The sequence below is a fragment of the Ruditapes philippinarum genome, unplaced genomic scaffold (genome assembly GCF_026571515.1).
Source record: "Ruditapes philippinarum isolate M1 unplaced genomic scaffold, ASM2657151v2 ctg147_1_1_1_1, whole genome shotgun sequence".
NCBI classification, from domain to species: domain Eukaryota; kingdom Metazoa; phylum Mollusca; class Bivalvia; order Venerida; family Veneridae; genus Ruditapes; species Ruditapes philippinarum.
In genome coordinates this window covers 139,073-166,537 of record NW_026863615.1, presented here as the reverse complement: position 1 = coordinate 166,537, position 27,465 = coordinate 139,073, and the positions used below count along the sequence as shown (strand labels likewise).

Here is a 27,465-nt window from a genome sequence, read left to right as displayed (position 1 = left end):
TTACGGAAATCTAAGCTATTTAGTTACTTCGGTAATCCCAGTTTGTTTATATAAATAGGATTCGTATTTTTACTTGATTTATTGATTTAAACCGTAATAAATTATAAACGAAATTGTTCCGTTTCAATTCTTTTTCAAGAACCAAAAGTTAGTTTCTTTTATAATTGTTTTTTGTCTGTATTAGTTTTATACAATAGAGGATGCTGACTGTAGTAGTATTCCGTCTTCAAAGGGTGGTCCAAATCACACAGATTATTACTGCATATAGTTATATTTAGATCTACTGAACTTGTTGAGGTAATCTAAAAATAGCCCATGCATAGCATTAACCTTACCACGTGATGATTTATAGATAGCGCATCGTATCTGTGAACATGCTTACTAATTGGTACCACGTAACGAAGTGGACATGAAATGTGCACACTTGTTTCCTTTCAGTATGATAGATAGATCTCCACGTTAGTATTTTTACGATTGATTATTTTCTTTATTAGTTTTATACAATAGAGAATAGATTTCAAATCGTTTTGACAAAAATATTCGTTTTTACAAAAATAAAAACAACTAAATATGTTGGGATGAAGGCAAACTGTGCAAGCCTTTCCTTTTAAAAGGAAACTTTATTCATATTTCATATTCTTCGCAATTCGGAATTGTACGGGCTAGAACAGGGTTTAACGAAGTTAAGTTTGTATCCAAAATGGCCACCACCAGGACGGATGCCACGTCCGAAACGGACTTTGACAAGATTCAGAGCCTTACAGACGTTACAGAAATGCAAAGAGCACTCGAAAAATTAAACAATGAAGAGGTATCTGTATGACTGTTGTATTGTCAACAGTTTTTATTAACCTTTTAGTGATTTAAGGAGGAGAAATTTTGCAATGTATTCGGCGTAAAGAAATGTAACTGACATTATAGTCGGATGAAATTAATTTCGGATAAACACAAGTCATGTAAAGGATGTATTTTCCTTTTGTGACTTATATCTGTGAAGTATTGTTTTGAAGCAAGGAACTATATGTTGCACACTTCATAATTTTGTTCATGTTAATCACATCCTTTTCTTTTACATTTTTCATTTAAAGGTGTCATTTGGTATTCAATCAGAAGATCTGAACGATTATTCTTAAGCCAAATTGTTTTGATTGTTCTGTTATCAGAATACCCTGCGAATTATCATTGAGTAACCTTAAAAACAGCAGCGCCAAAGTAGAAATGACACCGAAAATTTCACTGATAGAATATATAGAATAACAATTCTATATAGAATATATTGAATAACAATTCCATACATTTTCATTGGTTTTTATTTGATTTCCTTTCCAATAAATTATATACCCTTGATTGGGCAAGCCAAAGCCTGGGCCCATTTCGCAGGCCCTTGACCTCACTGTTTAATCATTGATCATGAACGTAGGCATGGCCTATGAACGGGGAAGTCATTTTTCGTTGTAAAGTTGTTATTAGGTATTCATGTAACAAATCCATTTTCAATCAGAATACCTTGACGATTATTCTTAAGCCGATTGTTATGTAATTGGTATACCTTGCTGATTATCATCGAGTTACATTAAATATGGCGGCATCCAATTAGAAGTGATACTGAAATTTCAGAGATTGTATATTTTTCAATTTTTTTTAAATTTGATTTCCTTCAAAGTATAGTTACACATGTAGTCTGCAGCCGCGCAAGTCAAAGCCTAGGACTGTGAATTTTACTTCCCCTTATTAAGGGTTGTTAAAGGTCATAGTTTTGTCCATTGTAAACAGTGTAATAAATGAAAGATGTAAATCTGAAGATTTTGACAGTCTTCTAGTATTTAAATGGTCATAACATTTTATGAAAAAATATCTTTTCATATTTTTATGATAATTATTAATATATTACTTACTAATACTTAGAGACTACACTTAACAGATTATCAGCAGTCAGTGGGACACCTCATCTTGTGCAGGCTTCGCGAAAGTTGCCGGACCGTCGGACATGTCCGGCAAAAATCAGGCCGGTCCGATATTTTTTTTTTGAGTTCCGGACCTTATGTCCGGTACGAATACCGGGATATATCCAAGACCGATCAAGACCGAGTTTTCTCCCTTGAATAAAAAAACGTAAACCGAGTTTTGATTCGCCGTTTCATTATAAGTGTCCAATCAAATTCTAGATACATACATACGACTGTCAATAACCAAAATGTCGGTGTTACTACATTATTACGCTGGCGCTACGCCCGGCAAAAATCGTAAACTAACCAATGAAGAAAAAAAAGCGAAACAAAAGGAATACGAGTCCAGGCGCCCGCTGAGAATTTGTGGGTAAATGGAAAAATGGCCGCTTTGATCATGAATGTTTTGATTTCCAGACAGAGTCCATCAATCTGGATAAACTAATGTTTTATTTAAGGGAATAAAATTGTGTTGCAAATCTTTAAAAGTTGTTATGTCTTTAAAAAAAACACAAAGGTATTACCATATACATATATTTGGAAAAAAAAATCGGTCAGACAAAATTTCTTTCGGTCAGACAAGAATTGAAAGTTTGTCTGACCGAATGTCAGGCAAATTTTTCAGCAGTTTCACGAAGCCTGCTTGTGAGTAGTTGCTTGTCCTTCTATATTATGCCCTAGGGTCACTGAAGAGTGACATGCTCAATTTTATCAATTAAACAGATTAAAACTGTCACAATGATTATTTACTCAATTGTAAATCTACTCGGTTACATTACTCTTCTCATCTTACACTTTGTTCAGATCTGCCCAATAGAGACGTTTTTTTCCCAAATCTCTTTACCTAAATTATATAGTAAATGTTCCCAAAATGTAGAGAAGACTGGTGTCTCCTATCAGACAAAAAAAATCCAGCATTATAGACATTTTCAAAACAAACATTGTGCTATTGATCTGTAAATTACAACTGAAATAAATGTGAGGAAGTTAATATCATATGCATTCTACTGTGTTCATGCCTTTTCCCTTCTATTTTCCTTTCATTTTATAATGCTGATATCGGTATCAGTTTTAGCATGATATTGGTTACAATGTACATATATTTGCCGTCCCATACATATTTTCACAAATTTGAATGAGGTCACTCCACTGGCAGGTTGTCTGCATCAGTTTTTCTATAATGAAACAATTTTTTGAGTAATAAACACAAATGAAACTGCTTATTTCTTGCTACATGTATGTTATTCAGTGTTCGTGAGAAATACAATACATAAATTTTGAAAACTAAATTTAAGATACATGTATGTAATTATAAAAACACACAAGGTAAGAAGTAGTTCTTGTTTTTAAATGTTTTGTTTAAATTCTTTGATAGCTTTCATATATACATGTATAATCAAAACACTAGGTGTAAGGGTATTATAATTTTGAAGAGTTGCCTCCCTTAATGTGCACTTCGAAACCGAAAGTAGAAATAAATGAAGCCCCACAGTGTCAGATTTCTCAATTTGTTCTGTCCTGGTTATAATTAAACCCTGTTATAAAGAGGAACAACGCAAAGTCCCAATGACCTCATTGTATCTGGAGCGGCCTGTATAACACTGGATTAACCAAGTATTAACAACAAATACATATATGTGAATGTCTAGAGATAAATGAAAAAAAAATTAACACATTTTCTTCTTCCCTTCTTCTTTACTGATATGATTTTTTTAGTAATTTTGTATCAGTTGATAAATAGAAAGCAATATTTTGTATATTGAAATACAGGATAATGATAGGTAGGTAGCCTGAGGGAGGTTTGATTCGTTATACAACTGGTTACCACCTGGTAGCTCTATTGACTGAGCTACCTGCATGCTTATTTTCTTTCTTAGATTACTGTTAATTTTTGACATAAAATGTTTGCCTTATATTTCCAAGAGGTATGCTTATAACACACTTATAAGTTTATAACACAAATTTTTAGCACATTTCATTATCTTTATTGACTTTAATGAAGTATTGTTGTTGTTGTTTTTTTTTAATATACAGGATTTTATCAATAATGACTTGAGTCATCTGCTAGAAAGACAGGCCAATTTAGAGGACAAGATGCTTACACTACACAGGACATTGTAAGTTTCAGTTTCTAAAATTTGAGAAGTTAATTAATATATATTGTGTGCAACAAAAACATTTGAAATTGTAATTTCCTCAGGTTGTAGTTATATTTGATCATATTAATAAGATATTGTTTCTGCTTGGTGTTGGTAGTTGTCACTCCAGATCACAGCAATAAGCCACATTGAATTTTCCAGAGCACAGTTCAGCCACCGCATGACCGTATTATCACAATGGTATACTGTAATAAACTATGAGGAGAATTCTTCCTTTTTATCAACCGAATACCATAATGATAATTAATTTGCACTTTTTTACTTGCTTGTGGACCTTTACATGTATGTATATCAAACACAAATTGACTTTGAATCACCATGAATGGAGCTAATTGTGTGCACAGGACCTTGAAATTCTATCAATAATTGCCCTAAAGTCAAATTCCCCAAAAAAATCCATACCTTTATATTAAATAACACTTTTTTTTATACATAGGTATAGATTTTTTTGGGGAATTTGACTTTAGGGCAATTATTGATAGAATTTCAAGGTCCTGTGTTGTGTGCATTAGATAGGTGAAAGTATAAAATAATGTATTATATGCCTGTAGTAAATTAAAGGGAGGTAATAAAATATAAAAATAGGTATACAGGTATTTTCCTTAATAATAAAGGGAGGTAATAAAATTAATAAAAATATATTTTGTACTCTTTATGAATGAATTTTATATTTATATAGATAGCATTTAATGCATTTACTATGTTGTTTTAGTGTTTAAATTAGGTTTTAATCAATTATACAACATTTAATATCCTGTCTTACATTCATAAAAGTCTCATATATAAAGTACAAATTTTCTGTGTCAGTACATTCTTGTAAAGTTTCATTTAACTCTGTGTGGATGTGTAACTTGCATCCAGTACATAGTATATTTTGGTAGCCCAGTGAATTTCATGGGCCAATAACTTACTAAGATATCTCTCTTGTACCTTAAGAATGTAGAGGTCAATATTTAACCATAATATAAGAAAGAAGATTGCTCTAAGGAATTGTACACTAGATAATAAAATGCTTAATTTAGCTTTTCTTCATAATAAAATAGAGAAAAACAGAATCCTTAAAGAAAGTCCAACACAACAAAATTGAAAATGTTGCAGGCTCGGTTTGATTGAGCCTGTTCATGGACGGTACTGGAAAGTGCAAGTTACCGTCCAGGCCCCCTAGCACCGGCTTAAGCAGAATTCAACATTTAACACGAAAATGAAATTTTGGATTTAGAACATCCGCAGATGTTTTCATACGGCGGTTATCATGGAACCTTCAATGTGACACAGTAGTGCCATTCCATGAAAAGCGGCGTATGGTCCCCTAGTAAAAGAATGCTTTTGCCCTAAACGAGAAAACAATGGGCCGAACGAAATAATATTGTAAGCTAAGTCAAAAACTGTTTAAATAACAACTTTTATTGATAAAAAGTTAATTCCACAATTTCTTTAATTAACTCTGAAGAGCACTAAATTTGCTATATTTAACAATAGAAGTTTCCATGAAAATGTTACAAAATGCTCTTGTCACTACTTTTCGCGACTGTCAGGATTTAAAGCCAAAATGCAAACTGAACACATCCTGTCATGGCTACTTATATAGACTCTGAAATAGCCAGGACTGTCACAATTGACCAATCATAACATTCCATTTGGCCTGGCAGTCTGGCAGGAAAGACAGGAATTTCTTAAAATGGCAGCCATATTGACAGGAATAATTTAGAAAATGTAAATTAACAAAGTTAACAAATAACGAAATATGCAATTAACACTTGAATTACATGCTTAACTTGATGCACTTAATATCTGGACCAAAAACGATCATGGTTATAGCTTAGAAAGATGAACAATTGATATAAAAACATTCCAAGTGCCAGGAATTTGAATTTTCCCTCCTGACAAACTTAGAGGTCATACTGGTCATCAAGATTATTATGAAATACAGCAATGCCAGCTAACTATTTGGAAAGTAACTTAGGTCTTAGGTAAATAAGGATTACATTCTATGTTCTTGCATGTAAAATGATAAGTATTTGTACATGTTTATGAAAATAAATGCATTTAAAGTTTTGAATCAAGGTAGACAACTCTTATCGGCCATTTTGATGCCAGGATAAACAAAGTAGTAAATTAATCATTTCTTGAAGTATAAACTTTCTTAGTGTGCCTTATATAGTCCTAGAGCCTCAGAATGTCCTATATTATGGTCTTAATTCCTTCATTTACCAGAAAATTATCTAGACAAATAAATTCAGCAAATATGGATGGCTTAGGCAAGTTCAGGAATCCTGGCAGGTAAGTTTTAAGCATAAATGACTGAACAATATTACCTCACTTGTCAATAAAATTATGCTAGTTTGATGTTCAAATTTTCATAAAACATATTTTGTTTTCAACTGATATATCCATTACAAGGTCCTGAAAGTAAATTATTTGATAAACATTCACAGTCCCTTACAATAAGGAATTCTGAAAGGGGATCTGAGGTTATGAAGACTGCATATCACAGATAAAACGTTTATGTTACATGCAGAAGGTTAGCAGCTCACACGATTTTGATAACAGGAGGTTAAGGGTGAAAAATTATTTGAAAATTTCAGACCTAACTTACAGATGTTACAGACAGATTCTAAACAATTGTCTAGTATGGTGTCCTTCACATCAACATTGGCGGAAAATGTCAGTAGCAAAGTTAGGCAGTTAGATCTAGCAAAGGTGAGTGAAGTGAAACTACCAATGTGTCATTTTCATATTACACAATTATACACAATGTATATCATAGAAAAAATATATTATTCAAGCGTATATGTTTACAATATAAGTAAATATTGAGCATATTTATATAACTCTATCTACTAACAGAACATAACTACATGTGAATAAGGAGAATTCTTGTTGTATTATATTGAAGATAATCAAATTTCTGTCTGAAATAAGGGTAGAATAATGTCGATGAAGTAAGGGGTTAAATACAACAATAAGATACAGTTTTCTTTGCTGATATAACATTATGAAAGTTGGTTATAAATAAAGTAATAGAAAGAGCACCAAAACACAAAGTTATCTAAACTGTACAAAGGTCTTGCCCCCAAGTATCAATCAGGATGCTGAGTGTATTGATATTTTTTCTGTTTTGTATCATAGACTAAAATATAAATATATTCCATGTCATCACAATTTGAAACCCCAGAAAACAGTAACCTATGTTACTGAACATCTGAATATGACTTTTCTATCGTTGTAAACCCCAGAAAAAATGAGCCAATCAACAAGCATGCTCTATCTTTATCACTAACAAATGTGCTGTACTCCAATTAACACACTGTGCATGTATGAGTATATGATTTAACTCTGACACATTTTCAATAGAAAAGTCTTCGAACTATGATACATGTATTATTACAGAATCGTGTGACAGCATGTATACAGAGAGTAGAAGATATTCTAGATTTAAAGTACTGCACTGATGGTGTGCAGCAAGCTCTACAGAATGAAGATTATGAAAAGGTAAAACAAAATCAATACAATGAAAATAACTCCTTTTCTCTTCTTTTTCAATAGTCCATCTTTACCTTGTTTACTGCTTTTGAATTGCAATTTTGTAAATTTCTAAACTTATAAGTTATATCTCTTCATCCCTAATTATAAATTTATTGTCTCAAAGACATTCCTTTGAAATTTTCAAAGCAGGTAGTTTTGAAAGATTTCAAATTTTATAATTTTTTCACAATATTTGATTTTTTTGTTGTTGTTATTTTGTGTTTCTAGGCTGCGGGTCATATTCACAGGTTCCGGAGTTTAGATGAGAATGTTTTAAGAATGAGTGAAATGGCTAGTGAAGGTAAGGTTTATAATCAATGATAAATCTTTTATCAAAAGATAAAAAGTAAACAATGTAAATTCCAAAAGTTCCATTTCTCCAGATTTAAGAAAAGTTGCTTACATAAAGTTTATCACCTCCAGAAAAGACCACTCTGTAAATAAAGGTAATTTTTGACGACCCTCCATTGATAAGATAGAACAGAGTAACCTCCAAATAAAGACAACTTGTCTATTAAGGACATGTTCAATCTCTTTGGGTGGCCTTTGTCTGCAGGTATAATGTTTTTAAGGAAGGAAAACTGTATCTACCGCAGTTAAAATTGTCAGGATAGTCTGCTGAAGGTGAATTTTTAGCTCATCTGTTGCGAAGAAAAAGTCGAGCTATATTGATTGCTGTGGAGATGGTGTTGTGCAAAAAATTTAATGTTGCCCATTACAGGTATCAACATGAAACTTGGAGTACTTGCTAATCATGACAAGGAGCAGTTGTTAGACAAGGGGCATAATTCTGAAAGCCATATTTTTGGAGTTATGCCCTTTTCTGAACTTATATTTCTTAACAGACTAGCATTAACACCTCATGCAGTGCTCTTGTTAAGTAAGGTAGAAAGTGATATAAAATAACAGTTTTTGAATATTGTTAGTAAAAAGATTTAATTACATGTTTTTACAATAGTGTTTCTATATTGTAGGCATGTCCAGTAGCTCATTGGACACTTCTTTCAAGCTTCTACATGAATCAGAAGAGAAATTGCGAGTAATTGTAAATTCAAAGTTTGATGCATCAGTGCATTCTCGTGATGTGGCGTCCATAGAGAGATTCTTCAAGATTTTCCCTTTGTTAGGAATGTATGAGGAAGGTCTTACAAAGTTTGGCAAATACCTAGCTGCAAAGGTGAGATATACATCTCTATATCTTAGGGTAACCTTGCTATGAAAACATTTATATGGCACCTAATGATGAAAGACATTGTTTCATTTTCACTTTCAAAAAGTGGAATGTGGTATTATTCCATACAATCAAAAAGCATGATTTCTATTTTTACAGAGAGGACTGTTATTTATACATTCTCTGCATAAAATTGACTCCATATATGAATTCATTAGATATATTACAAAAAGTGTAGAAAAGCCTTTTATATTTAACATGTGTTCTTATTTTATTATAAGCATGACATACACAGGTTTTTGTGTCGAAGTTCAGTAGAACGCTTCACCTAAAATTTATTGAATTTACTTGTATTGCTCCATCTAATCAAACATTTTGTAGTTTTAAATTGTATTTAGATATGAGCCGCACCATGACAAAACCAACATAATGGGTTTGCGACCAGCATGGGTCCAGACCAGCCTGCGCATCTGCATAGTCTGATCAGGATCCATGCTGTTCGCTATCAGTTTCTCTATTTGTTATAGGGTTTGTAAGCGAACAGCATTGATCCTGATCAGACTGTGTGGATGTGCAGGTTGGTCTGGATCCATGCTGGTCGCAAACCCATTATGTTGGTTTTGTCATGGCACGGCTCATATATTTGCGTATTACAGTTATCAGAAGATGCTGACAAGAGTTTAAAGTTGGCGTTACATGGAGTTGATCCAGATGATAGAAGATCTAGTGTTGTTTTTGCTGATACTATTACAAAACTATTTGAAGATATTGCTAGAATTGTTGAAATTCATCAACCCCTTGTGGAAACTTATTATGGTAATTACAGTACTATTTGTTAAAGTTATACCATGCTCATCTTTTATTAAAGTATTTTTTTTGCAGTAATATATTGAAATCTAAGAAATTCTCACTAAGTATGTCTAATAGCACAAACTATGTTTAGGAAGCTGCGTTCCCTATTACAGGTCAAGTTAATTAATTTTGGTCCTTTCTTTTAAAAAAAAATGCCACTATGTATTCATATTGTATATACTTCTACATAGAGTTTACAGCTTAACATATTTTCAGTGTGTTTACTCAAAAATTGTTTTTTTAAAGTTTAAAAAGAAGCAATTAGCAGTATTTTCAAATTTGAGCATAATATATCTTTAAATAAATTCATTTATGACATTGAAACTTACATTGAGTTATTGTCTACCTCCCAAATCAAAGAATAAAATGATCTTTAATTCAAATTATTTCTTTCTTTCGAAAATTTCCAATTCTTAGCTATTCAACACTTAAAAAAAAGAGGAGCTTTTGTTATAGGCTCAGCATTTTAAGTTTGGTTCAGCATGGTAAATTTGTTTTAAAAATACTTATAACTAATTTAGGCAGAGAAAAAATAAATTCTCTTGGGTGTTTTGTTTGCTAAAAGATAACAGTTTATAATTTATATTTTCAATTATGTAAATTTACATTAGAGGTGTCATCGATAAGGATTTTTGTATCAATATATCGGTAATGAATTATCGGCGATACAGCGATATATCGATTGCCACGCTAAATTTTAGCTTTCAAGTCTTTTTAAATGTTTCGTAAGGACACTGACAAAGCAGTTATATTTAGACAAATGCAAAAAAGATAAACTATGAAAACTGAACAATTTGTTTCTTTTTTTATCATATAGCTATAAATGAAAAGTAATGTCTAGTAAATATAAAGTTTAAAGCCTTTTCCATTTTAATTTAGTTGTTGTTGTTGCTATTACGTAGTTACTGATCATGCTAAATCCCGTCCTTGCCGTTCCAATTAAGCCAGGTTTAATTGGCAAATTATAGTGTTTAGAACCTGATTTATTATTAAAGTTTAACATTTTGTAATCATAATTTTTATAGAGAAACACTGACAAATTTTTCTTGGCATTTTCCCTTTTTAAAATCTGAATTGAGGGGTCTTGCCATCCACTTAGCAGACGTGCAAGATTACAACGAAATTAGGCAGCATTCGTTAGAGACACTGGGAGGTAACTTTGGCATTGATTTCCGTTTTCATTTTAGAAAAAAATGTTTCTTGCTTCCATAACTTTATATGTCGCTTTTATTTTGACGTTTCCAACGGTAAACAGATCTTTCAGTTCTATAAAACCTGTTCGCTGAAAGCTATTTAGCTAGAAATATATGTGCATTTGATATCCGATATTTAAAAAATGGAATCGATATCGAATCGGATAATTAAGATCGTTGATACACCGATATCGATTGAATCGATGACACCCCTAATTTACATATAATAAATATAGAATTGTTAGACATGTATTAAAGGTGGTGATAATAAAAGAGGTGTTTTTATTACAGGTGCTGGGAAGCTTATTATGCTATTAAGCATTTTACAGAAGGAATGTGATAGACAAACAAGGAAATTAGTTAAAGAATTTAGAAATAAAAGAGATTTCGATCAGCGGGTATGGTCTTCCTATTTTCTCTAGTTATCTTGTAATTTCTTCATTGTTTCTTAACAATTGACCTTTATCAATTAGGACAATCTATTTCACATGATAATCATTTATGTGCTTTGGAACAGTTTCTTTTTACCTTCTTTAATTTGAAGGATGGAGTTCATTTTAGCCATTAACTGGTTTATTTATCAAAAACCTGGCAAGAAATTTCGGAAACCCACTGTTCCATAATTAAATGGCATAAGTGGCCAGTAATGATATAAATGACTGAATTGTTGTTTATTGTATACATCTGTCAAACTTTTGATTGCCCGCCCCTCACTAACCACGGTCAATTTTCAATGGAATTTACACAGTTGAAAGTTGCATGGATATTTTTATTACATTGAACCTAGAAATTGTAGATTATTTTATTATGCCCCCGCCATGTAATGGCCGGGGCATATAGTGTTACCCTGTTCCGTCATTCCGTCCTTCCGTCATTCTGTCATCCCGTCATCATCAGTTTCCGTTCATTATCTTAAGAACGGTTACACACATTCAACTCAAATTTGACATATGGACATGTCATGAGAAAATACAGGTCAAGTTCGAATTTGGTCATGGTTAGATGATTTTTGGCAGAGTTATGCCCCTTTTACTTTGAAAATAATATGAAATTTTCAGTTTCCGTTCATTATCTCCCCAACGGTACAACACATTCAACTCAAACTTGACATATGGATATGTCATGAGAAAATACAGTAAAAAGCATCATTGACAAAATGCATGTACAAAATAAATAGAAAAAACATCTTTTCATTTATAAACATCTTTAAAACTAAAATACACCATGAATCATTATCAATAATGTGAATATACTACGGTCATGTACATTTGTTGATATAGGAAACGGAAGCAAAAATATGAGCATGCGCCGCGGTAAGGTAATTCCCCGTTCTAATAATAGACTTTATCTAATTTTGTACAAGGTAATTCCCGGGTCATGCTTTCGTTTAAATTTTGATGCATGCATGTAAAGATATCATTGAAAATATGTTAATAATCATATTGATCTTTAAATATAATTGTTAAATAAAGTTTTTGCATTTCAAATGATTTATTGTTTTATCTAATATAACAACATTATAACAACTTAGTCAACGAAGACTCGTATACGGCTGTTGTCATCAATTCGTCGTAATTAGCCTGGATGATGATTGATGAACTGATGTTTTAGAAAAACTACTGAATACAAAAAATATTTGTGTCTAACTAACAATCAATTTCATAAACAAGATGTCTAGTTTATTGCCTTATGTTAACATTACCTAATACAAGAAGTATTAATGTATGAGCTTGGTTGTCTTTTCTGACTGATACATTTTTACCATTTTTAGGTCAGGACAAGTAAGTCTTAGGTCAGGGCAAGTAGTTTTAAAAACTACTTGCCCGACAGGACAACCTGATTCAAAAGTTAATGTCTAGGCCTGCAAAGGTACAACACATTCAACTCAAACTTGACATATGGATGCGTCAAAGGCATGCGCAGGTCAAGTTCAAATTTGGTCATGGTTCAATCATTTTTGGCAGAGTTATGCCCCTTTCACTTTGAAAGTAATATGAAATTTTTAGTTTCCGTTTATTATCTCCCCAATGGTACAACACATTCAACTCAAATTTAACACATGGATATGTTTTTGGAATGCCCAGGCAAAGTTCGAATTTGGTCATGATTCAATGATTTTTGGCAGAGTAATGCCCCTTTCACTTTGAAAATGATATGAAATTTACCGTTTCTGTTCAATATCTACCCAACAGTGTTACATATTCAACTTAAATTTGACATATGGATATGTCAAAGGAATGGGCAGGTCAAGTTGGAATTTGGTCATGGTTTGATGATTTTATGGCAGAGTTATGTCCCTTTCACTTTGAAAATAATATAGATACATCTTAGGAATAAGCAGTTTAAGTTTGAATTTGGTCGTGGTTCAATGATTTTAGACAAACTTATCTTTCCTGAATGTTGGAAAAATTTTGAACTTTCAGTTTCAGCACTCATACTTTTAGCCATTATTTTGGCTACAAATATGCAATATGCTATTTTTAAAAGGTTAAGACTGAATAATTTCAGTACCTTGAACATTGTATGAAGATGGTTTGTGTTAACATTGAAAAGTTTTAAGGGCTTTGAACTTAAAATGAAAAAAATAATTAATGCACCATCTGAAATTTTGGCTGCATGCGGGGGCATCCGTGGCATGATGACACATTTCTAGTTTTAGTATTATTTCACTATTCTGGCATTACAATGTGAAAATGAAGTGATACGTTTTCTCTAACCGATTACTTGAACATTAGCTCTGGAGTCTGATCAAGTAGTCGATTAACCAGTTATTTGTTGCTATCCCTAGCGGAAAGTAATGATCACTTTTGTATCATCTGTTCAGGTACAGCAAGTAAAACAAAGCTTGATGTTCCATAAACAACCAACTGCTGAAAAGTAAGATATTTTATTGAAGTCATTAACAAAACATTATAGAAATATATAGATATTATTATCATCATAATATTTTCTTCAGGTGGTAAGCATGAAAAATGCTATAAACCCATTATTTAAAAAGTTCTAAAACTTGGGTGTGCCCTTTCTAAAGAAAGAATAAATTATTCATTTTTGTTCAAATTTATTGTTACTATTATTTTAATCATGTTTGAATGGTTTTATGTATAATTTTAAATAGTCAATTTATGATTGTGATATTTCAGACCAGATTCAAAGGACCTGGATGTGTTGTTGTCCGAGGTTGTTTTATTGAACACAAGAGCAGAACTTTATCTGAGATTTGTTAAAAGAAGATTAATGGTAGGGTTATGATTTTTTAATTAGTAGATAATTATTATAGTAATAGAATACTTACAAGGCTGACTTTGAACTTGCACCTCACTGCCGTGGGTTTGAATCCTGCCAGGGACTTTGGATTATTTCATGTGAGGATGCAATCCAGCTAGCTTACAAAACATAGGTGGTTCTTCTCAGATGCCCATACATTCCTGAAATAATGAAGGATGGGGTACCTTAGGTCTTCCTCCACAAGTAAAGCCAATAAGTGACCATATGACCTTAACCTTGTTGATGCGTTGTTTAACTCGACAAAAAAGAAAAAAAAACATATTGGTCTCATCTGCTTTGAATTTGGACTTTGCAAGTTACAGGAAGTCAGTTTGTTTTATAAATATCTCTTGTCTTTATTGGCAGATACATTCATTAACATAAATGTTGATATTTTTACAGGGTGATTTTGAAGCAGCATTCCAAGACTCAGAAACAAGAGAAGGTAATTATATGATGTACATGTCCTTTTGATTTTGAAACTAATTTTAGCGTTAACATTCAGAGAATACTGAGAGCACTTACACTCACCCAGGGGTTGGCATCAGAGTCACACTTTGGTTAAGTTTTTACGTTCAAGTTTGTATCTCCAAAACTACTAAAGAGAATAGGTTAAAACTTCAAACACATGTTTGAGGGCAAAGTAGGTGCTCACTTTCCAATGTCTCTAACATGGACTTTGACAGAATTGTGGCCCTTTTTGAACATAGAAAATTCAACATCATTCTGGCTTTAGTTTTGCTAATAATCAATGACACTGTCCTATTGACAGCTCTTGTTATCATAATAGAAATATGTGATATTTATTCATAAAAATTGTATTCCTTAGTAGTTCACATGGTTGATTTTTGAAGAATCAAAAATTAAAACATTGTGCACCCTTAAACTATTTTATACTTATACATAGACTGGCATCTTGGATTCCTCTCTTCCAGCAACATTGTAGAAAATTTGCCGTATGACAAGCTTTAATAAATATTTAAAAAAAAATAGAAATGAATTAATGATCATAACTATTTCAAATTTCCTAGATTTGATGACATACCAATCTCTATAATTGCAGAAAAAGAAAAGGAAGTTGACAAGTTTATTCAAGATTGTGATACAAGTCGAGTAATGATGGATTTGATAGGAAATTATATTCTAATGGAGGAATATTTCATGAGAGAAATGGTTCTAAAGGTATGAAGACTGCGTCAAGTTTATAAATATCAGACTTAAACTAGTCTGAAATTTAAAGGTCACTCTACAGACAAGTATATATATATTGAACTGATTCCATTGCCGTATTTCCAATTGTTCTTCCCAAACCTTACATCTTGGAATGGATCTTTTAAAATTTATTAAGAAATAAATGTTTATCACAACTTCAAGGAAAATGTTAATTTCAAGCGGTGACTTATAAATTTTTATAAAATTTTCATACATATTTGGGATAATTGGAAAATGATTATTATACAGGCTGTTGCCATGGATTCCATAGATACAGGGACACCAACATCTAGTATGGTAGATGATTCCTTCTTTATTGTGAAGAAATGTGTAAGGTAAGTTGACACATGATGTTATTAAGTTAAATACAGTTTGATCTGCTCTAAGGGTTGTCTTATATTGATGGTCACCTTATGTCAATGGTCATATCATGATGTTCTCATTAAAAACCTTTCTCTTGTCAACTCAACACTTCTTACAATACATGTTTATGTCTGTTATTTGCATTTTGCAACCAGGCAAATAACGTTGTTTTTTTTCCCGAAAATTATCTGATCAAGAATTTAAAATAATTCTGATACAATAAGCACTAACATACAAGTAATTTGATGATGAAGTGACACAATTAATTTGATATGCATTTGAATTTTAACTTCCAATAAGATGTTTTTGACACACAGCTATTCCAGCAAAAAGGTTGATTCCACTTTCTAATATCCCTACAGGTTAAGCAATGTTTGTTACATACTAGTAAAGGTAATAATTTCAGCAGTCAGGCAAACTTTTAAAACTTTTCCTGTCTGGAATTCTTACCTGATATGGGTATACATGGTCAGCTCATAAGTTTAACTGAGCACATTGTACATTATACCTGTAACTTTTAATTAGTGACTTAAACATCCTCGTCCAAATTTGTCATTTTGTAGTACAAACGCTGGCACTACATCTAGACTTTATATATGATAAATTTTAACGTAGAATAAAGCCATCATTTCTGCATAGATCTAGAAATTTATTCTAATAGATTTTAATCTATCAAATCTTTGGTAAGTGTAGGCTTTGATTAAATGCTTGTAACAGAATACATTTTTTTCTTTCCCAGACGTGCCATGTCCAGCTCAAGTGTAGATGGGGTTTGTGCAATGTTGAATCATGCATGTACAATTTTGGAACAAGATTTTCGTGAAGTTTTGTATTCGCGAGTGAGGGCAGGATTTCCCTCAGGGTTTGATCTGACGCAAGCTTATAACATGGTTATACAACAGGGAAAATCTACAGATACTGAAAAAGCAAAAACACAGTTTATAGTAAGTATTAAATTGTATAATTAAAACAACATGACTTTGCTTGAAATTTCATTGTTGAGAATATGATAAAATCATTCTGGAAACATTTAATTTATTATTATCTACTACACAAACTTTTCAATTCTCTAATGTTTTGAGGGGTGAAAGAACATAGTGTAAGATAAGAAGATAAATATGTAATTTATAAAATAAACGGAAACTCCTTGAAAAAATGGGGTTTAATCTCTTGAAACGTTGGAGATTGAAAAGTTTGTGTAGTAGATAATGAGAATATTATAAAAACTAGGTTTTTTTCGTAAATTTTATTTTTATAATTTTTTTTGCTTTCATAGTTAAAATTGCATTGTAAATTTCTGTAGAACTTAGAAGAATAAACTTCCTATTTTCAGAAAAAACATTTTTCCAAAGTTGTTCGTATTGATATTGTAACAGTAAGAAATGAAGTTTTGATATTTTACCAATTATTATCCCTGTATATAAGTTTACGGAACAGATTTCATCCTAATATTATAACCCTATTTCTATACCCAAATTTATAATTCAAATGAATGTTAAACCCTGAACCTGCATGAAATATTTGGGACAGTCCATTATTAGAAATAAGGGATTCTACTTCAAGATACAAAAAGCGAGCTTCAGACAGGAATCAAGCTTGGTCAGACTGAACAGATGTGCAGGCTGCCCCGGCTCTTCACTTGTAGCAAAGGGCAATCACTTCTTGTTTCATAGAGGATATTGAATGAGTGTAAGTTCAATACTGAATTTATTGCACAAGTTGAATAAAATTATATTATGCAAGCCTCTGGCGAGCAGAATATTATTTTATTCAACAAGTGCAATAAATTCAGTAATGAACTTACACGAATCTAATATTCTATTTATCACATACCCCCAAAAAAGACCGTTTAATGTGAAATAAAAGTCATTTTTCATTGACGCGCCTATAGTATAACGCTTACATATAGCGCGTCTTTACACTATGTTTGTATAACGCTTATGTCGTCACGTCAATATATATGCACGGCCGTGCAATACCATTTTTACGGAGTCGCAAAATCGGCACGGGTGTGTGATAAAACAGGATAAAGATTAATTGGTCAATGATTTTCATATCTGTTATCGGCACTATGACAAGTGGATGCTTTCCATTACTTTTGCAAGCAACTATTACTCATATGCATATGTATCCTTATGTATACCCTCAATGCCCTCCTGTCCCAATATATAATACAGTTTAGATCTGCATGTATCTACAGAGTAGAATACCTTCTTGAAATTTAATATATATTACAAAATAAACAAAGCTTTTTACATGTGCATTTATATCAAATATTAAATTAGTTGTGTAATGTAAATGGAAATGAAAATACAGTATCTTAATAATGAAAATATTCGAAACATAGTTACAAAATCTATTTTGATAATAAACAATTAGATATTAAAGCAGCACGCCTCCAGATTCATGCTAATTTTCATGAAAATTTTGAAAATGTATTTAAATGTATAATATTGTGAAATAACCAAAAGGAAGCAATTTACACATTATCAATGACACTTACAACCCACGTAAATTACCAAAAAGTGGTCAAAATATGCATAAAAAGCCCTTACTGCGTTAGTAACGCAGTAGAAATATACTTGTAAATCCCGAAAAAACAGTCATTAATCGCACATAACATGTAAAATATTACTTAAATCTTGAATCATTTTATTTTTCCTAAAATCTTAGTACATATTTCTCAAGTTTGATTTTATTGAAATATTTTGACTCATCTGGAGGCATGCAGCTTTAAACAGAAGGTAATATTCTCTAAACAAAAGGTTATGACCTCTGGCTTCGAATCATTGCCTGGAAAAGTCTGGGGATCAAAGCCTACGAGATGTTGCATGCTTAAGTGTTTGAAAACTATTGTGCTAAATAAAGGAAAGCCATTGGTCTTTCAAAGAAATGTTAATGGACATTTCCAGTGTTTACAGTATTATGCAAATTTGCTGACTAGCTATCCAATATAGCTACACTGGGATAATACATAGTCACTGGTTGACTTGGTTTACACACAAAAACAACATGGTTTTGTTTGTGATATTGTTAGTGAGCAGTTAACCTAGCATTAAATAGAAGGTGCGGGACTAAATATTTTACTGCTAAAAACTTGAAATGTCCATTTTGCCTTTGACTGAAATAAAACATGGAGGAGATATGTGGCATACCAGCAGTAGCACAGCCAGATAGTTGTCAGTGTGACATTAAATAAAAAAATAAAAAGACAAGTTGGTCAATTGTCAAGTTTTGAATTATCAGTTTATAAATAATAATATACTTTATTTTATTCCAGACAACATTAAACAATGCTGAAGTGAGTTGTGACTACTGTAAACAACTAAAGGCAAATCTAGAGGTATGTTTTTAACTTTATTCGTATATTATTTGTTCATATAAATAGTAGAACATTTGTAAGTACATGTAGTATTGTCTTGAGAAACTTGTTGAAATTTCGAGATAACTATGAAATATGGTAATTAAATTAAGTGATTTATGTTGCTCAGTTATTGCAGACAGTTTGTTAGATGAGGAAGCTTAACATCCCCTGAGAAGGGTGTCACGATTAACCGAAATACCAAAACACTACCGGAATACCCCAGGAATACCCGATAACAGATATAAGAAAGCCGAAATACCTGGTAGTAGTGAGGTGTAATAAATCAATAATTACTGAATTAAAAGCATTTATATACTGTTCCAAAGGTCAAAGTATATGTTTTCTTTACCGAAATAAATAAATCAATTGATGCCTGATTTCATTTCGTCATGTCGTCATGATATCCACAACATACATAATGAAACAGAAAAAAAATGTACATGTATAACTGAGTTAAAAGAGCCGGATTTTTTTTATTTCGTCGTTTTTAACGATAGAGTTTTTTTCAACCATCTGTTTTCTAATGATTCCAAACAATCTGTGACATAAAAAAATTATTCACATAATTATATCAATTTTAAAGACATTTTACTTACAAATCAGCGTTATTGCAATTTGTATTGTCCTAATTTCTGCTTTTGAATTCAAAGCAGTAATTAGATGATAATTTGGTGAAAACCTGCGGTATTCCGGCCCGAAAAAAGTATCGGGAGTATTTCGGCTCCTTTAATCTATCATTAATGGGTATTTCAGCTTTCTTATATCAATTATCAGGTATTCCGGGGGTATTCCGGTAATTCGGTAGTGTTTCGGTATTTCGGTAAGTCGTGATACCGCCCTGAGAATAAACATTTTCAACGTATCAATGATTTTTTTGCTTTCTTGCTAAGTTATCAGTATGTAATGTTTATCCCTGTTTCAATATTTGGTATTCTTTATGTTGTGAAAGACATGTTTGAAAATATTTTAACAGAGTAATGATACATGTATTATAATACAAAACTGAATGAAAATACTCTGTAAAAGTGCATGGCTCAGATGTTCAATTGTTTATTTTGAATCTGAAATTTTGTAATATTATATATGCCTATGTTGTAACATTATTTTATACGTGGATATAGATATATTAATTTACATAACTCATGTCTGACTTTAGGATGAGGTAGCAAAACTCTACACACAATGCTCAGAACAAAGTAAAGCCAAATTAGAGGTAGGTGAACTTTTTAACCAGGTTTTCCGAAGGAAAAAACTGGTTATTAGATTGAGGTATGTCGGCGGGCGGGCGGGCGGGCGGACGGGCGGGCGGGCGTAAACAATTTCTTCTGTGCGCAACTCCTCCTACATTTCTCAACGGATTTTGACCAAACTTTCACAGAAGCTTTGTCATCAAGTGCCCTGGCGCATATTGTCAGGATTTTGCGATTAGATAATATTTGACCTAATTATGGCCCTTTGTTTTTTTTCCTTATATAAAATATATAGTGAACAATTTCTTCTGTGCGCAACTCCTTCTAAATTTCTCATCGGATTTTGACCAAACTTTCTCAGAAGCTTTGTCATCAAGTGCCATGACACATATTGCCAGGGTTTTGCAATTGGTATATATTTGACCTAATTATGGCCCTTTGTTTTTTTTCCTTATATAGAATATATAGTGAACAATTTCTTCTGTGCGCAACTCCTCCTACATTTCTCAACAGATTTTGACCAAACTTTCTCAGAAGCTTTCTCATCAAGTGCCCTGACACATATTGCCAGGGTTTTGCAATTGGTATATATTTGACCTAATTATGGCCCTTTGTTTTTTTTCCTTATATAGAATATATAGTGAACAATTTCTTCTGTGCGCAACTCCTCCTACATTTCGCAACGGATTTTGACCAAACTTTCTTAGAAGCTTTGTTATCAAGTGCCTTGCACATATTGTTGGGGTTTTGTGATTGGATAATATTTGACCTAATTATGGCCCTTTGTATATTTTTTCCTTATACAGAATATATAGAGAACAATTTCTTCTGTGTGCAACTCCTCCTACATTTCTCAACGGATTTTGACCAAACTTTCACAGAAGCTTTGTCATCAAGTGCCCTGGCGCATATTGTCGGGGTTTTGGGATTGGATAATATTTGACCTAATTATGGCCCTTTGTTTTTTTTCCTTATATAAAATATATAGTGAACAATTTCTTCTGTGCGCAACTCCTCCTACATTTCTCATCGGATTTTGACCAAACTTTCTCAGAAGCTTTGTCATCAAGTGCCCTGGCCCATATTGTCAGGGTTTTGGGATTGGATAATATTTGACTAAATTATGGCCCTTTGTATATATTTTCCTTATACAGAATATATAGAGAACAATTTCTTCTGTGCTCAACTCCTCTTACATTTCTCAACGGATTTTAACCAAACTTTCTTAGAAGCTTTGTTATCAAGTGCCTGGCACATATTGTCGGGGTTTTGTGTTTGGATAATATTTGACCGAATTATGGCCCTTTGTATATTTTTTCCTTATACAGAATATTATAGTGAACAATTTCTACAGTGCGCAACTTCTCCTACATTTCTCAATGGATTTTGACCAAACTTTCACAGAAGCTTTGTCATCAAGTGCCCTGGCGCTCACTAAATTCCCATGTTTCTTCCAAGACATCATTCAAGTTTTTTTTTTAAATTGTGAACATACTTTTCTTGATATCGCACAAAACACCACAGGCCAATATTGTTGACAAAAGAAAATGACAAGAGATGCAAAAATGCAAAAATTAAGCAAAAATAATGTACTGTTTACCTTTCTAAAACATTTGGGAAAAAAAGGCGAATAGACAACATAAAATTTCTCAATCATTTTTGTTTGAGGAATACTAAAAAAGCCATAATTCCTCCTAAAAGTTCAATTAAAAACAAATGCCCCTTCATGACAAAGCTTCTGTGAAATATTTTGCTGAAAACCTGGTTGCATCGCATTGCGATGTTTCTTGTTATGTCATTTTTGTCAATTTTTTGATGCATTATTAAATTGTTAATGTATGATATTGTGTTTAACTAAGATGAATTACAGGTTCTTAAATAAGGTAGCCAACATATATTGTATTTTAGAATTTCTTATAACACACAGCATATTAAGGCAATGTTAATATGTTATCTCAGAAAAATCCATGACATTCAAAATTCACATTGTAATATCCCAAATTTGTCTTATTTTTTCCTATCATTTACAGGTGGGGGCAATAGCTCAGTTGGTTAGACCACTGACTGTCACTCCTGAGGTCCCGGGTACGATCTTGAGTAACACCCTTGTGATTTTTTTAGAAACACTTTCAGTATTTCCCACCTACCTAGAAGTGTACTGGTAAGAAATCCGGGTAATCCTTGCATGTATCAGTGTCATATACTAGGCATGTAAAAGAACCAAGGGGTCTATTCAATAAGAGCTAGGGACTGGTTCCTGGATTCCCTTTTATCTCATAGCTGTCTATGTAGTCTAGAGTCATGTCTACATCCTTGCAAGGGGTTTGACATTAATGGAAGATAGATAAATCATTTATATATATATGTATGTATTACTGCTTATTCATATATGTAAAACATTTTTCAGAGTTGTTTAACAGACATTGGAGCATCAGCCACAAGGTTTAAAGATGTGGTAGAGTTTGGGTTTACACAATTAACCACAGCTGTGATAAAACCAAGATTAAAACCTCAGATAGATATCTTCTTATCTACATCTCATAACATCAGTGATGTAAGTAATGCTCTAATGTGTGTACTTTAAAGCTGCACACCTTTAGATTAGCCAAAATATTTCATGAAAATCAAACTTGAGGAAAAAAATGTAGTAACATTTCAAGAAAAGATAAAAGATTTTCAAGATTCAAGAAACAACGTACATGTTATGTGCAATTTATTATTTATTAACATATTTCTAAAGCAGTATGGACTAATTTTGCATTTCTTTAACCTCTATTTTGATAATTTTTTACAATATAATGTATTTTTACAAAAAAATCACAAACTTAAACTCGTAGAATTAATTATGTAGCTATAAAGAGTAAATATTTGAGAGATTGTTCATAAGTTCCATATTATGAAAGTAATTTTAACAAATGTTTTAGAAGATTTATACAAAGTTGTTTAATATTTTATACTCATGGTGATGTGATGGATATATTTTAACTAAGTTATGCTAAGCTACCACGTTAATGATGATAGTTTAATGTTTATATATATATATAATTTTAGGATGATTACACCAATTTTGAGGCCAATGATCCATGGGTCCAGAATTTCATTGTTTCATTAGATAGTATGCTAGGTAATTTTAAGGTGAGTACAGGCACTTTGTTATATTATCCCCATGTGAAATATCCCAACATGATATATAATTTATGTAATTGAGAGATGTAAATAACAACTAACAAAAGGGTAATTTAGAAATAATATCAGTCTCGGCGATGTGTATTGGCTATTTAACACCAGATTGGAGTTTTGATGTGTAGGAATTGATCATGAAGGCTGAGGCTTTCTCCATAGTGGAGTAGTAAATGTCATGAAATCATTTGGTTTATGAAGTCATATGGTTTGTAAACATTCTTTTCCATGTTTTATATATATTACTGTGTAATTATGGTCTCAATTGTTCAGTCTTTTTAATAAGGAAATAGTGTGAATGGGTTAGAAAAGGAATTACAAGTTCTGTAGCTAAAGAAGAAGTTACCTTATAAAACAGAATTTCAGGCAGTTAATGAACATTATCAAGATTCATCTACTTGTTAGAAATATCTGCCTAACATAAGGATAACTGTTATTTGTAGCCAAATTCTGTACAATTTTAACACTCCTGCAATAGTAGTAATTTATGATTTTTAATACAGGAATCTCTGACAAGCAACAATTATGAAAAGTTTGTGAGTTTGATAACAGGCGAGATAACAACATCATTAGAAAAAGCTGTTCTCAAATCTGCATTTAACAGGGTATGTATGAAACAATTTGTAGTTTTTCACTTTATCAATAAGGCTTTCAATCAGTTATCAGATATAGAGAGAAATATATTGGCTGATAGTACAGAGCGTTTTATTGTTACATACATAAACCATTTTCGCTCGAACTCAGATCGCTGGAATACCTCCCTTCGATCGAACTCATCGCCTGGTCCCGGCAAAATTCCTATGTAACATATATTGTTCTACCTAGGATCGCTCGAACACCGATCGCTAGAACTCTCAAACCTGATCTCTGGTCCCTTCGGTAGAAATATAGAGAAAATCACATCTTTGCAGTCGAACACTCAAAGACAACGAAAGCTATGGGTCGACATGTTCTAAATAAGTGTCAGCCGGTGACACATAGAATGAATCTATGGAATGATACTTGTTTGTGCATTGTTTTAGTAAATGACTACAAAAAAAAATGCTGCTGTTAAATTTTATTTTATTTTTTTAAGATATTTTATTAATACATTGTTTAAAATTAAATTTATCCCATAATAAACAATGCATATATTTTGAACAAGTAAGGTAAATGATTGTCCAATCAAACTCAGCCAATTACAATATGCATGAATATAGATTATCACAGTGTACCGTTAATACTCATTTGAAAACACTGGGACAATAATTCCGATTTCGATTCTCAATGTACAGAAACTTTTCAGGTCTGGGTTATATATGTGTCTTTTCTTGTTGTTCTCTCATGCAGTTTAAATTTATTATTGTTATTTTGGTGTATTTTCAGTTGGGAGGTTTGCAGTTTGATAAAGAATTAAGAGTTTTGGTTGGTTATTTAACTTCTGTCACAACTTGGACAATACGAGACAAATTTGCTAGGTTAACACAAATGGCAACTGTTTTAAATTTAGAAAAGGTAACTAATACATCTGGATTTATATTGATTTAGGCTTTTTTTACCGATTATAAATGTTTGTTTACACTAGCTAATAAAACAGGTATTTATGGTTCTTCTGTCTGGAGTCAGTCTACTGCCTGTACTAACATGCACTGGTATCATATCATTTCTTCCCTTGAAAACTAAAATTAAAATGAAATTTATTTTATTTATTAGCAAATAACATGCAATAAACATGCCACAAACTCAACTTTTAGAACTATAAATAATAGAATATAGACTTTTAGAAGAGTTTGTTTGGTGTATCGTATTGTAATTTAAACCATTGTAGAATAACATATAAAGGGATAAGTTATATATTTTATAGGTAGATGAACTGTTAGATTACTGGGGACCAAACTCGGGACCATTAACATGGAGGCTAACACCATCAGAAGTTAGACAGGTGCTCTCATTAAGGTATATATCATTTGTACCATACTTTAACTTAGTGATGAGTGATTTTTCTTTTATAGTTAAGTTGTTATTTAAGTACATTTACTTAACTTTGAATCTGCTGGCAGCAAGTGGTTCTGCTTGTGCAACCATTGCAGACCAAGATCCGCTGACACATCTATCCAATCTGCTCATAATCTGCGCATTTCTCTTTTCAGTCACTACTTATTATGAAATTTTCCCTGAAAATGAGGAAAGCTGGACAAGTCCATTCAAGATATTTAGAATAGTTTTGGTTAATATTGTGTTGTAGTGAGCTTGTTTGAAAGACAGAGGATCATGTTTTGAATCTTTGTTTTTAAAATGAAAATACCAATTGCAGTGCTTGATTTTCTGGAAGCAGTTTGATAGTATGCATGAATTCTTTAACATGTCCATTGTTGTCTTATTTGGGCCAGAGACAACTTTTATCAAGGACATTACTGAGTCACATAGTTTGCAGTTTTTGACTAGAAAATCATAATTTTATTTTATATTTTACAATGTATTCCATATTATCAATAATTAGCATTCTTTATTATATACTTATAAATGAATTATTGAAAAATATTAATGAAATAACATGCATATTTTCATTTTCTTTTTTTTTCACTGAAAAATGTATTTTTCATTGCAGTGAAACATATTTTCCATATTTTCACTGGTGTCTTGCTTGACTATTTTCTTCTCAATTTAGCCAATACACAAAATTAAAGGAGAAACCTTTCAAATTGTAATGTCAAAAAAAGAGGAAATTGTATACAATAAAAAGAAAATTCAAGTTTTATCTCTAAATACAGGATTTATTTTCATCTTGTGGTATAAAAATTATCATATTTCACTCCTGGCTATTGTCACTCATGAAATATTTATTTCCATACCACTTGTTGAAAATAAATCCTTTATTTATAGAAAAACCTTGAATATCATCTGTTTAGTATTTGTATTGAAATTTAAAATAAACTATTGTTTTTGTTTTACAGGATTGACTTTAGGACAGATGAAATCAAAAGGCTGAAATTGTGACAATTTGTTTATATTGTGACATTCTTGACAAAGTATTTGTTGCTGAAATCCATTCCATATTTACAAGCATGGACCATCCAGCCATTATGTTTGTGATTTTTGGGAACCAATACATTTGGAACCAGCTAGATAAGTCACATGACCTATCACCAGTCAATGGAAACCAGTTAACACCAAATTTACAAGTGACTTTTAAAGGAACTTCCACTGAGGTCCAAAAGCCTAAAAACATAAAATTTAAAATTCTTACCAAGACCAACTGGGACAATTAAACAGGCGGATGTGCAAAAGATAAATACGAAATAGACTCAGAAATAAATTAAAAGTTGTATTTTTATGCTATTTTTAGCAAGATTTGAGTGAAAAGCATTGCAATAATTTTCAATTTTGGGTAATTTTCCATAATTAGAATAATTATTCTGGAAAAATGGAATGAGCAAATGGTCTGAAAGTTTGCATGCAAGTTATTATGTAGACTTGCATCAAATGGAACAGTAATCTTGAAAAATAAATTTCCAGTCCCGTCATGTCAAAAAACCTCAGTGGAGTCTCTATAATAACTTAGGTGTTTATGTCTTTCCCTAGAAAATGTTTGTTTAACGTGATAATTGAAATATGATATCAATGTTCATGTGTACATGATGATTATGTTATATCTTATGCTTGTTGTTTTGGTTATTTTTGAAATAATAAGTTATTACAAATTATGTATTATTTTTAAAAATACTTGAAATTTGTTCAGTTGCAGTTAAAATAGATTTAATATTAATCAGATTTGGGTTTCTGAAACCAGTCTTTTAATTAAACATTAATCTTTGATTGATAGAGTAAGAGTCCAGTCATGTATTTTGATGATAATCATGAATTTCGTTACAACCACTCCTATTAAGATTAAATTTTTCCATAATAGTTCTGCAGACTTACAGTTCATGAATGGATTTAGTTTAACTAAGTCTCCAATTATCATTTGTTGCTTTTTTTCATTGCTCTACAGTGTAAACCCTGTTTCTCTGTATCAATATGTGGATGCCCACTTTGCTCTTCCTTCTTGCGTGTGTTTAATAATAAAA

General features: G+C 31.8%; 1 protein-coding gene across 2 annotated transcripts; it reads left to right on the top strand.

Moving 5' to 3' along the window:
- The first annotated feature begins 662 nt into the window (after positions 1–662).
- On the top strand, positions 663–27,256 carry LOC132722722 (conserved oligomeric Golgi complex subunit 4-like). Of its 2 annotated transcripts, XM_060707255.1 has the most exons (23): positions 663–811; positions 3,981–4,063; positions 6,691–6,805; positions 7,496–7,597; positions 7,859–7,931; positions 8,605–8,807; positions 9,458–9,617; positions 11,138–11,244; positions 13,671–13,723; positions 13,987–14,083; positions 14,513–14,555; positions 15,174–15,292; positions 15,572–15,657; positions 16,425–16,629; positions 17,019–17,060; positions 18,966–19,028; positions 20,206–20,262; positions 22,647–22,793; positions 23,291–23,374; positions 23,923–24,024; positions 24,785–24,913; positions 25,263–25,354; positions 26,353–27,256. In XM_060707255.1, the coding sequence occupies exons 1-23, from the start codon at positions 701–703 to the stop codon at positions 26,393–26,395; spliced, it is 2,316 nt and encodes a 771-aa protein (XP_060563238.1). In that variant the 5' UTR covers positions 663–700; the 3' UTR covers positions 26,396–27,256. The 2 variants fall into 2 exon arrangements, with proteins under 2 accessions (XP_060563238.1, XP_060563239.1); XM_060707256.1 differs by lacking the exon at positions 17,019–17,060 and having other exon boundaries at positions 26,353–27,251.
- The last annotated feature ends 209 nt before the right edge of the window (positions 27,257–27,465 follow it).